This window comes from Marmota flaviventris, chromosome 2, assembly GCF_047511675.1.
Source record: "Marmota flaviventris isolate mMarFla1 chromosome 2, mMarFla1.hap1, whole genome shotgun sequence".
In the NCBI taxonomy this organism is placed as follows: domain Eukaryota; kingdom Metazoa; phylum Chordata; class Mammalia; order Rodentia; family Sciuridae; genus Marmota; species Marmota flaviventris.
The window spans coordinates 24741100-24754483 of NC_092499.1; the positions used below are offsets into that span (position 1 = coordinate 24741100).

Consider the following 13384-nt stretch of genomic DNA (forward strand, 5'->3'; position numbering starts at 1 on the left):
TTTCAAGTCATTATGGGAATGGAAGAAAGATAGTGTCAATGGAATAATAACTTGAAACTCATACTATTGACAAACAGCTCCAATAGAGGGGAATTTAAGATACTCCAAACCATCTCCTGTCCGCAAATCTGTATTTACATGTTGGTAAGCAATTTATAAGCGACATGGAGATCAATCACTTCTTTCCATGATTGCTACGAACCATTTTTCCTTTTGATGGAAGCTTGAACGTTATTTTGCCACATCCCTGTGTGGGCCCCTGTGCTGCATTCTGGAAATTCAAAATCCATGCATTATTACCCTGAAGAACAATAAAGTTCAGGAGGATATATATTTACCCAGTTTTAGCTACTAAATCTCATCCTAAGGAGTTTCAAAAGTCTAGGAATGCCTAACATTGTAGAGAAAATCCTGCTCCTTTCTCCTCCCCTCCAATTACAGAGTAGAATGTACTGGAACATTTTGACAATTGAATGCAACACTTTTACAGTATTACCCAAAACGGTCTTATAGACTTTGTAATTGAATGTTATTGTAAAGCTTCCTTAGACTTCAAAGTATTAATCCACTGTACGTTCTTTTTATTTGCATCAATTTTAATATATGTCAGAATATATGTGAATCCAAGAAGAGGTGAAGAAAAAAGTATCACATATGGTCAAATGACTAGAGTGAGGCCTTATTAGTGGATGTCCTCCTGAGACATGCCTGCGCTGGTTGCCGTACGGCATGTAACAAGTCAGTCATAGCTAAGTAAATGATCTTTTAGATGAAAAGTCACTTTTTTAAAGCTACCTTTGCCTTAGCCACTTCAAAGAAATTCTGCTGATTGCAAACTCTGCAAAGGCCTTCGGAAGCTCAGTTCCCTGCTTAAGAATCAGCCACAAGATACCCACATGCTTGTTCCTCCCTTGCTATTCTGAGTCAAAGAAGCCAGACACGACAGGACCAGTAGGTAGTTATGGATTTTATAAGGTTCCTCTTTGAATGCTAGAAAAAGCAGCTTCTGCAGCAGATATTCACTGATATCGCACATGCAGGCATTTTATAGGGTATTCAGAATAAAACTGACAGATCCTCTTTTTCCCCCAAGAGTGCTTTTTCCCTTAGATCACAACACAGGAAATTAAAATGCTTAATGAAAATCCCCAATAGGAAATATAAACCTCTGGAATGCTTTAATGACATTAATATCTCCCAAATGCCTAAAACTATTTCTTTATAAAATGAGTTAAATGATATGCTCTTTCATAAGGCCCAAGCAGTTAAACACACTGCTCTAGGAAGTGACCTTCCTGACCTAGAGAATAATAAATGAAGAAACTCAAGTGGCCTTTTTTTTTCCTCATCCCAAGTTCTGCCTTCTGACTATGGCAAATAGATTAAAAGGAGCCAATCTCTCCATGGCAATCACCAAGAGGTGTTAACCATTTCCGGAAAGGGTGAATGTGTTCGTGGATAGTCACAGCTATAGGATGCTGTCAAACCTCTTTGGTTCCCCCCCCCCCCGCCCCGAATGAAATCATGTTCTTATTCCCCTGAGATTTCCTCTGTATAGTTATTTTTCATGCACTGATGCAGGGTTTCAGTCACCCTTTTAGAAGAACACTGGTTTCAGCCCCCTCCCCACAATAGCAGCTGTCTAAGAGGTGTGACAGCTTGAAGCCCTCTAAAGCCGAGATACCAAGGGTTACACGGGGCATCTTTCAGGCCAAAGTGGTAATGGGAATAAGAGCCTTCTCTACCTTGCAGGTCAGCTTTGGTCAACGCAACTTTGTTAGCAAAAGAACAGAAAAAGCGAAAACAATAACCAGAGGTTAGTAAGAGATAGAATAAACCAGGGTCACATTACAGAAACGAAAACGCAGTTTGCATAACCAACATCACTCAGACAAGACATGGAGATGCTCTACAGGTTCACCAGAGACAGCACAGACAAGGGGACAAGGGGACGCGCAGACCAGGGGCAGAGCAGGCCTCCTCAGAGCCAAGTCAGCAGAGCAGGGGCAGGAAAGTAGTGAACTTCACAAAGCACAAGCGATGGGCACAGGGAGGCTTCACACATTTGCACAGCAAGCCCCAAGGTGTATATGGTCCAGAAACAAGGGTAGCCAGACTGAAAGACACATGTGCACAGACAGAGCCCACAAAAATAATTCTGAATGCTCAGGACTTGAGCATGGAACAGTCACTTGGGAATCACCCCGGCACCCTCTTGCAAATGTCACCATGAAACATGGCACCAGAATTGAGCATTTCTATCAAGGTGATTTACTGGGAATACCACTAGAGCTCAATTTTTTCAAATTATAAGAATAGAGTCAAACCCAAATGTTTGTGGGCAAAAAGGCACCAAACCAGTGTCCTTTTTATTTATTCATGCGAGTCTTCAAACAATGCATGTGTGTTTCTCTCAGATGATTATCATCTGAAATTGTGGATTAGCATTTCTAGACAGTGAGGCCTGAGTCTCAATAGCAAAATTCACCTCAAGATGCAAAGAGACATGTACCAGCCAAGAATTAACTGGGGTATTATTTTAAGACATCTTTGCCCAAACAGATAGGTCTAAAGTCACAGCTAGATGTTGGCTAGGAAAAGCACTTAATTTCTAAATTTTACATACTGCATATATTATAGGTTTTGCCTGATTCAAATGGTTCTTCTTTCTACAAAAATGGAGAGCCAAAGGATATTGGAATAATAAGCTTTTAAATTGATTTTGGATTCTTTTGTCTTTTATTTGCTCTGTTGCTGTGGGTCAGATATAATTGGGAAATACTACCTTTACCACTCATACATCTTGAAATGTCATTGTCATTGACTTTAACAGGAACATAGGATGTATCCTGCTCTAAGGACACTAAATGTATAAAAATGAAGCACATTCTCCATCTTAAAGAGATTCAGGTCTTAGTTCTGAGTAAGGAAACCTTCTCTACCACCTGTTTTCTATTCTATTTGCAGAAATGATCAGTGAGAAATGTGTTCTTTCCTGCCTCACCCCCAAAGGCACACACTATGTACAAAAGAGTCAGAAGGAGATGACACCTTGCACAGCAGTCTCTCCAAGGTTCAAGGCCCTTCATTTTCCTCCCCACTATCTTCCACAACCTCATTTCCACAGAACTCTAAAAAGCTCTTGGGTCCTTTTATGAGGGCTTATTCACAATGGTGCAAACTTTCAATGACAGTAATTTATGCCTTAACCCACTTTGGGGCCATTTTTCTGGCCACTTAGGCTCATTATCGAAGTCATCTGTGTACAATAAACAAGAGCCTCCTTCCCTTGCACTCGTCCTCCACTCCTTCCCACCCAGTAGGGCAGTCACAATGCTCCACGGGGAACCATCGTCATTATCTCCATGGCAATAGAGTGCAGCGTGATTAGGCCCGTGGGCTTTGCCATCGATTAGGATGGGAGAGCCATCAAGTCACAATATCCGGCTGGGAACAATCACCAGTACTTACAGGAAGCTCTGCACACACTATAATGCATGTGATGAGTCACGCTGAACTACACATGGAGCTTCAGGTTGGACAAGAACATCTCCCCAGTGCCATGGATCATCTCTTTCTGCTAACACTCCCATTGCTTCTCTTGAGGCTCTCTTAAGTGGGATCCACTCCCCCTTACACTATACATTTTATAAAAGGTAGTTCAGACATTCTTTTAATCCAATACTATAGCTTTATTCCTCCACATCCCAGTTCTTATATTGAATAGAACTGTGCTTCCAATGCAGCAGCCAGAGACACAGGCAGCTGCAGAACCCTTTAAACATGTGCATATTGAACTGAGGTGTGCTGTAGATGGAAAATGCACAGTTTTGCAGGATTAATATCACAGAAATGAATGTGAGACTCCTAATCTATTGAAGAAAAAAATCTGAGAATCTACTAATAAATTTATATTAATTACATGTTTAAGTAATATTTTGTATATATTGGGTCTATCATATAAAATTAAAATTATTTTACCAGTTATTTAACACCTTTTAAAAAATGTAGCTACTGGGAAATTTAAAGCCACATGTGTGACTTGTGTTATGATTCTATTGGGCAACATTATTTTAGAATAAAATGAATGATTGCTCTTAACATTCCATGTTGAAGAAGTGATGGTATGATAAAGCATTTGAATAGTGAGTGCCTTATGCTTTTTAATACGTGCTTTTAGGATTTAAGTTGATGATTATTAATTCCAGGATAATTAGAAATATGGTCATTTCACAATCTTCTAAACTAAGATACTCAATTTAATCCTAAATGCTGCATCTATTCCAGGATTATCCTTTAACACTTGAAAAATTACAAACAGGTCAGGAGGATTTAAAAAAAAATTTTTTAGATGAATGAAATTCTGCATTTCTAGAACACATAAGTGACTGCTTTAAGAACTTAGTGATTCTGAACCTCCTGCCCCCCACATACACACACACACACACACACACACACACACACACACACATTCCAAATGTGGACAATAGCATTTAGAAAAAGTTTCTGGCTAAAGAAACTTGGAGTAGGTTGTAGGGATGTAGGGATGATGGGTCTCACACTAGTGCAGCACACGCAGCTGACTCTTAGGCGAAGGGAAACAACTTGCATAAATACAAAGTCAGAATGAGAAGCTGATGAGAAGCTTTGATAAAACTGTGCTGTAAGGTAGTGAGTGGACTCAAATGAAAGCCGATTAACAACAGGAGAGATGGATGACGTTGAACACAGGAAATGAATGAACCCATTTAACACCAGTAAATTAACAAAGGAGTACAAGAAAACATAATACTCTGCACAAAGGACCATGAGGCTCAACCAAAAGGAAAGAACACATGGATCTTGGTGACTGGTCAAGCAAGCTCTTTGCCTGGCAATTAGGTGTATAGTCAGTCACCTTTTCAGCCCAAAACCGAGGCTGCTAGGGAACCCCAAATGTGATCACTGCTGCCCTCTACTGACTAAAATTAGATTGCTTTAATTGTAAAGAACTTGGATTCAGAAAGACTTGTAAAATTCAGCTAATGTCTCAAAAGAGAGTGGATCATCTTTAGAAACAGGCTGAGCATGGTTTGTTGTGCTGCAGAGGTGGGTACGCAGTTGTTATTATATTCCTTACATGAGATAATATTTGTAAACAATAATCCCATGTTTATCAAGTGTCTACTATGGATCAGGCATTTTTCTCACTCAGATTTATTTATATTATCTTTCAAGGCAAGTTTGGATGCCCCATTTTACAGGAAAAAAAATAAGGAAGAATGATGTAGCTCAAAGCGGTTCAGTAATTTGCTGAATGGCACTCAGTTAACAGGAGCTACTACCCGGACCTGGATCTAGGTCTTTCCAACACCAAAGCCCATGGTGTTCCACGATTCCACAATAAGGGGCTGCCTAACAATGCCTGATTTCTAGCAAGCACTCAATAAATATTAGTTCCCTTCCATTGTCATGGCATTTTGACATCATTTTCCTATCTCCTGTTGCATTTATGTTAAAACATGCAGTCCATATTAGCCAAAATAAGAAGCATTTTATTGATGTTGATACCTAAGTAAAGTCTGTCCCTGATCATGTATTAAAATATAAGTAAAAGTCTCTGATGCCCTTTTCAGCCATTCAGGAAGCAAAGGCACAAATTGGAAGAAGCCTGATGTCAATGCCAGGGAAGGTTCTCTGTGGGCAAGTATGTGATCCTGGGGGACATCTGCCAACACATACTCCTGGAGCCTGTGGCACATGTCCTGACATACTCAGCCGGGAACAACAGGGCAATGCTGGCAGTGCAATGTCAGGTGGCAAATGGGATGAGAGAGGACTGGTCAATTGAGGAAAGAGGCATTGGCAGAGGCAGCAGAGAGGCTTGGTGCTTGCCACAAGGCTGGAACTTCAAAGGAAAGCTGGTACCTTCACAGCCACGCTCGATCTGCCCGCTCCGGTGGAGGGCATCATTGATGAGATCCGGCAGCCGCCCGTTCAAGTCCACAGATGCCAGACAGCCCTGGAAGCCATCCCGAGAGGCCACAAGCTTCGGGAGGTTGCTGTACATGCCTTGGGCCAGGCCAGCCATGTAGAGGTCGCCTAGATGGGACGGTAGGTAGCAAAAGAGACTGAGTAAAGGATATGGTAGCCATGTGAGCAATTCCCCAAGCACTTCAGACTATTGGGTATCTGTGGAACACAATCTGGACAGGACCGGCTGAAAACCAAATAATTACCAGGATCTCTAAATTGTCAAGAGAAGAAACCAACATTTCTTATATGCCATGCATTTTATATACAAATTTTAATCATCAAATCAATCCTTGGAAGTAGGCACTGTCCCCATGATACGGTCAAGTAAAGATGAACTATATTTTCAACAAAACATTTTTTTTGGTGCTTATAACCAACACTATGCTGAAGGGCTCTACCAACAGTCATCAAAGCTCCTAATGACCCATAAAGGGAGTAAAAATCATCGTCCTCATTTTACAAAAAATAATATACGTAAGCCAACTACGGCTGAGAAAAATTTACCAATGTCATCTAGGCAGAACATGACTCAGCTGAAAGACTATGGTTCTTCTTTTTTTATTATGGACCCTCTCACATGTTGACATTGACCATCTCCTCGGTACCTGCCACAAGACATTCCTGAGATCATAAGAAAGGAACTGTTGTTTGAAGCGGGGTCTATACAAAGACAAGGCTCAGTTGCATTATGGTGTAATTCAACGTTGCTTAGCTAGGAAATGCACAATGTCTCAAAAAATAGGTGGCACGCCTAACCTGGAGTTTGCCTCTGGAAACAGGGCTTCTATTGTAAGAAATGCTCCAAGAAGGATAAACTTATCGACAAGGTTTACCTTTCAAATCCAGATTTTTGGCACCATTGATAACTTGTGTGACCACCTTGGTGTCCACCTTCAGGCTGTGGGTGTTACTGTTGTCCCGAGTGATGACGACGTTGTGCCACTGGTTGTCATTCAGGGGGCGATCACTATTACCTTTGATCACATTGGGGCCATTTCCGAGATCAAAAACGTAGTGTATGTACCTGTGAGGAACAATCACCACCAATGACTAGCAATTCCCTGCTGCACTACTGGCAATGTGCAGGGGGCTTTGAGTCTCCCAAGCTAAACTGGTATAATGTGACAATCATTAAAGCATAGTTCATAAGAAGGGTCAGTTCCTACTCTATTATACTTGGTTCTTGATCCATTCTCATAGAAGCTACTTCTTTTTAACACTGTTATGTAATACTATCTAGAATAATGTCATGTAGTACTATCTAGTAGTAATACTATCTAGAGCCAAGAAGTAGCACAAGTGGTTCACTATAAAACTCTGGAGCAATACTTCATTCCTTTGGTCAAGGATCTGGTTCTGATTTTGATTTTTTTTTTTTTTTACTATTTTCCAACATGTGGTAGTAAAATGTCTTAAAGAAAGGGCAGCTTTTAAAAATAATTTATATATGAGCTGATGGTTGAGTTGCAAATATCTGTACTTCATTTCTAGGCATATAGTTAGTTGGTGGTTACAGTTAGTATTACTCAAGAGATGGATGTAAAACATGCCTGAGTCCTCTTCTGCAAAAAATAAGCTTATTTTCCCCCCATAGTTTTAAAGGACTATATTTCAGAGTAAGTAGCTATGACATTCCCTACCAAATAATGGAAAATCTTAAATAGCGTTATGAATCTCTTTTCTATCCTGAATCATTTTGTGACTCTTTGTAATCAAAGAGGACGCTATAACATGAAAAGAACAGAGGTAAGAGAATGAAATGAACAGTTTTGTTTTTTTTTGTTTTTTTTATGTCTGTGTTTTATGTGGGGCTTGTGCAAAGATATCCAGCATAAACCATTGGGGGTCCCATATCTTACCCCTTGACTAGCTCAACTGCAATGAAGTCATTGCCATCACCGCTGTTGAAGAGAATGAAGCCATCAGCAGAGGTGGTCTTGAACTGGAAGAAGAGGTGCATGGAGGTGTAGGCCTGGAGGGTGGCAAGGCTCAGGTAGCTGCTCTTGGTCTTAAAGGTGACGGGGTCAGCGATGATGTTCCTCAGTCCAAAACGAGCCTTCAGCTCACAGTAATCAATGTCACCATTTTTGCACAAGTCAATGTAGAGCAAGCCATTAAACATGAGGCTCTGCAGGTGCCCAATGAAACTAGAGGGAACGACGGAGATGTATCGTTTCTCTGTCATGATACCAGTTTCAATATTATGGAACTCCAAGCGAGTGTGGTCTCCCACCATTGTACCTATGAAAACCAGATATGAGGTACAAACAGGAAGAGTTATGTTCTGTCACAGGATCCTTACTATATCTTTTAGTGTAACTTGAAACTTGATGGAATTCAAATGGTTCGATTTCCTTGATTCAGTTCAAGAAAACAAGGTAATCATTATAGGATATACCTGATTTGGTGCCAAAGAACTGAGCTCTGACTCAGCCCAAGTCCTATGTCCTGCATCCAGATGCCCAAATATCTGCTCAGAGTGGCTTGTCATAAAAAGAAGAATGTGAGATTAAGGGGAACCCGATTACAGGCTAAAACTATGAGTTCTCTGTGTTCAAGAAAATGATTGCATACCAATGTACAGGATAAGAAGAAAGGTCTTTGCTGCCCCAGCTCTTGTCAAAGATACTACCAAATATTTCTTGCTATAATAATCCACCACCTAGTACTTGTAGAAAAATTTCTACTTTAGAACATCGGTTGGTTTTATCTGCCCAGCAACTTATTATTTTCTAGCAATAACACCTAATTTTCCTTTGGGAAACTACCTTTTGCTCTTAAACTGTATGGATGGAATGAATGAAGTTTACCCTAATCAAACTATCCTGATTAGACTATTCCTTATGTTTTATCACCCAATCACAAACTTTTTTTTTTTTTTTAGTCTAAGGACTAAAAATGTGATCATCAAATGTTGATACATGTCAGAATTATCTGAAGGCTTAGGCCCCACGCTCAGAATTTATTAGTTCAAAAGTCCTGGTTGACACTTGAGAATCTACATTTCTAGCAAAGTTCAAGATGATGCTTATGTGGCTGATCTAGCCTGAACCACCTTGCAGAGGACTAGATTAGGAACAATCCAAACCAGCACAGTGATAATGCGCTCCAGAGCTTTTGCAAGCATACTGATGAAAGGCCTGTTTCAAGCAAGGCTTGTTCAAAGCATAGAGTTCCCGGTGGCCTTGCAACAGCCACTGGGATTGGGCCTGCCTGGAGAAAACACAACCCCAGAGCAACATGCAGTTACATGTTTTAAAACAACTGAAATAAGCTCCTGATGTCAACTTGGCTATAGCTGTTCATACAGGCATTAGGACTGTGGCTAGAGTATGAGAGGGACAGTCACAACCAACTTGCATGGGGTTGAAGGAAAGCATCTACAACTATGTTCACAGCCTTGCTAATCTGTGTTTTTAAAAACTGCACTCTGAGAACTAAGAAGTAAGAATGGTGGTTCATGGTAATCCAAAAAGCTAGATCCCTGGCTTTTAAAAGAAATCTAAAGAGACAATTTTCAAGCCAATCGGTAGCTTTGAAGGAAATTTTGACTGGAGAGCTTGTGAAATTCTGCTCACCAGAAAATCAGTGGTATAAAGCAAAAAATAATGGGAATGAAAATGGAGAAAGACTGAGCCAGGGCCTGGGCAAGGGCTTGGATATGTGGGACAGAAGCCAAGAAGGGGAGAAGGAAATCCCAGGATAAGCCCAGGAACGCAGCCTGAGTCAGAGTCTAGGGTGACTCAGAGCGCAGCTTCAAATCTGAGCCAGGGAGGAGAGGGGAGAAGGCAATGTAGAGCCAAACTTAAAGAGGTACTGGCTCTAGTACTTGCTAATGGAACTCACTCCTCTGTGGATGATGATTAAAAAATAAATAAATAAAAAAGTCTGGGGCACCTAGCAAAAGCATGAAAAAAATTCTTCAAATTTGAAACCTGTACCAGTCTAACCAAATATTTTAAAATAAATCTATCTATGTGTGTCAGCTAATCCATTTTAGTGACTTGGAACCCCTTCATTTATATCTTCCTGTCTGTACAATAAACCTCCCTTCCACTTCAGGAGTGAATAAATAAATGCATACCTTATAGTATCTGTTTTAAAATTTGGGAGGGCAGAGAAGTAACTTGGGTGAAAGATAACAAAGAGAAGCCAAGACTCTGACTATTCCCTGTACACCAAACGCTGCACTAAGCGCTGCCTCCCAGACATCATTATTACAATAAAATTGTATATAGGTATCATCATCTTGCTTTAGAGGTGATGGCCTTTAGCTTACAGAAGTTAAGCAATGTGATCAAGGATCAAACAGGTGGTAAATGGGAGACCTTCAAATTGAACCCAGGTGTGTAAATTCCAAAGCCCACATCTTTACTAGTATACCATAGTGTATTTATTTAAAAAGAAAAAAAAATCGGACTCATTCCCGAACACCATTATCCAAGAAAAGCAGCAGGTAGAATTTAGCAGGTGAAGTTTCCATGCAGGAACTGTTGTAATGAGTTCCCACTCCTTCCCCCTGGCCAAGCACCACAATGCCATTCCATCTGATTCAGGAGTAATACATTCAGCAACTTCCCCCAAAGCAGCCTCATTGCCTTGGCTCCTATTCACACATTCACTTCCATATTTCACAGCCAAGAAACCGTCTGCAGATCAATCCTTGGAGTGATGAAGAACATAAACCTCTGGAAACTATTGGCCAGGTTCACGATGTAACTCCCCAGGAGGCCATAGCAAATAGTGGATGAGTATATAAATTCAAGAGCTGTACAGCATGGATTTACATTCTAACTCCACAAGTTCTTAACTGGGCTACCTTAGGAGAGTTACCTAACTTTTGTCTGCCTCACTTCCCCATTTGTGAATTAGGTAGGAAGTTGCCCAGGGCTAAACATAATCCATTCATAGAAAGTACTTAGAATGGTACATAGGACTTAAATCATTAGCTATTACTAAATGATACAGCAGTTTTTTCCCTCTTTCTCTGAAATGTTTTATGCATTTTCCACTTATTTACTTATTTAATTTGCTCTTTTCTGAGAATGCAAGTTTTAAAAAAAAAAATAGGGACAACTTTGGGTATCTTCCATGTGTCCTCTAGTATTCTGCAGGGGCCTGACTACTTCAAGAATCCCTATAACTGAAAGGCAGAGCTTGTATTTGGGATGTCTTCATAGGAGTTAGAGTTTATATCTTCATTTCTTCATGAGGTTCCTGGCCAACATTAAGGCTTAGCAAATAATAATAATAATAGGAAAAGCAGAGAGGAAGTACCTTGAGTTCCCCCGACTCCAAGACACAGGAAGAGAAATTAAAATGAAGGCCATATTTCCCTACAACTCTCTAGCTCCCCTGGTCTTTCTCCATGATATCAGCACTTTTGAAGAGTGTGTGCTATAAAATTCTTTATTGAAAAAAAAGTTTCTGGAGCCAAATACATTTGGCAAATACTGCATATTTAATTATTGATGATTAGCAATGTACATTAGCTCATTAAAAGTTCCTCATAAGTAAGTCTTGGCAGTACAGAACTTCATGATTTTTGACCTAACATTTCCCAATCCTATTTAATCAGGCTTTTTATTAACACAAGGAACATGTTTTTAATGGAAAACTCTGGGGAAAAAAAAAAACAACGACTTTTTACAGCATGAATGACAGAGAGAGAAATCAACTTGAACCAAAGCAGTGAAACAAAGGGGTGAATTTTTATATTAGCATGAAGTTCTGGGTGGAATGGATAGTTCATTAGGTCCCCATTCTGAGAGGTATGACCCAACAGAGGTATTCTTTTAATTTATTCTTAATAATAGAAATCCAGCCCAATCAATCAATCAATCCTTATTAACTGTCAACTGAACTTAATACTTTCTGAGAACACAATTACACTATAATAAATGAAAAACACCAGGTTGAGGACTATTTCTTTCTTTGCTTTTGATTTCTTATGAGTCTGGTCTATTCTTTGCATCATTTCTATAAAGTAGTTGAAAATTTGGCACTCTGGGGGATCTTAAACAGCATGAATGCAATTACTAAATAAGCCAATAAGACACCACTTAATAACCTGGGGACTGTGTGGTATTTTAATTTCATTGCCTGATTTTATGACTTCCATAAACTAAAATTAAAATTCCCAAACCCCTTATCACTGAAAAAAGCAACCCAAGGTTACAGCTCATAAGCAAAATAACTCTTTTCCTCTCCCAAATCTCTCCATCCTCGTGGCTGCTTTGTTCCACCGCCAGTGAATTAGGGGGTAAGGCTGAAAGTGAAGGAGCTTGGTTAATTTCAAATATCCAATGACTGCATGACCTGGGCATTCCTTGGTTTAGCCCTGCGTTCTAATTATTACTGGCAACAGAAAGCACAATTTACAATTACCTTTATTCCAAGGGTTCTATCAAAGAATTATGATTGAGAGAGGGAATTACAGTCCCCTCAGTTCTGCTGCTCTTGAAGCTTTCAGGGTGTGCATTTCCCAAGGAAAATGGAAAGTACTCAGGGCTAGAATTGGGGTGAGGGTGCCATCTAGTGGCTGCTATTCAGAATACGCTGTGAATTTCCTCACTGGGATTTAATCAGCCAAGCCCAGTTTAGCAAGGGCTGTTTGTTCAAACTACCGCCAGAGCTTTTGTGTGCTCCTGCCTGCACTAATGGTTTGTGATAATTTCTGGGACAACTAATGCAGGCTGACTGCACATTCTAAACAGTATAACCATTTTTTCTTGCATCACATTTCTTACGTTCATTTCAGAAAGTTAAGTTACCCTCAGGAACGTAGACCAATGCTTTCTACGTAAAACAATATTTTCTCTACTGACGTCTGTGTATAACTACAATGGTTATACACTTGTGGTTCTGTTTGCCTTTGTTTCCCTGTGGGGGAGAGAGTTGGTATGTGTCTACCTCCCAAAATGTGTTCCCCACCCGAGTCCTGCCCATTCTTTCCACTTTTCCTGTATTCAAAAAGAAATCTTTTTTTTTTCTTTTTGGTAACGGGAATTGAACCCAGGGGCACTTAACCACTGAGTCATATCCCCACCCCTTTTTATATTTTATTCAAAGACAGGATCTGGATGAGTTGTTTAGGACTTCGCTAAATTACTGAATCTGAATTTGAACTCATCATCCTCCTGCCTCAGCCTCCAGAGCTGCTGGGATTACAGGTATACACCACCACACCTGGCAGATAAATCATTTTCTTACAATGGGTTGGAGGTAGAATCAAGAAGACATGGATTTGAAGCTTAATTATCCAACTCTAAATTTCATGTTACCTTTCTGACAATATGAACATTTATTTTGAAAGGCCATGCTGAATTATAAAAGATTAAAGGAGCTGATGTATGTAAGATAGACAACA

General features: G+C 40.0%; 1 protein-coding gene across 4 annotated transcripts in view; it reads right to left on the reverse strand.

Moving 5' to 3' along the window:
- The window catches only part of Nrxn3 (neurexin 3), a 1482316-nt gene that overhangs the window by 796663 nt on the left and 672269 nt on the right, over positions 1 to 13384 (reverse strand). For all 4 annotated transcript variants that reach the window (XM_071606618.1, XM_071606610.1, XM_071606632.1 and 1 more), the window contains 3 exons: positions 7875 to 8256; positions 6849 to 7039; positions 5908 to 6081 (listed from right to left, as the gene is read on the reverse strand). In XM_071606618.1, coding sequence (XP_071462719.1) covers positions 5908 to 6081; positions 6849 to 7039; positions 7875 to 8256 — 747 coding nt within the window. The remainder of the gene's footprint in view (positions 1 to 5907; positions 6082 to 6848; positions 7040 to 7874; positions 8257 to 13384) is intronic.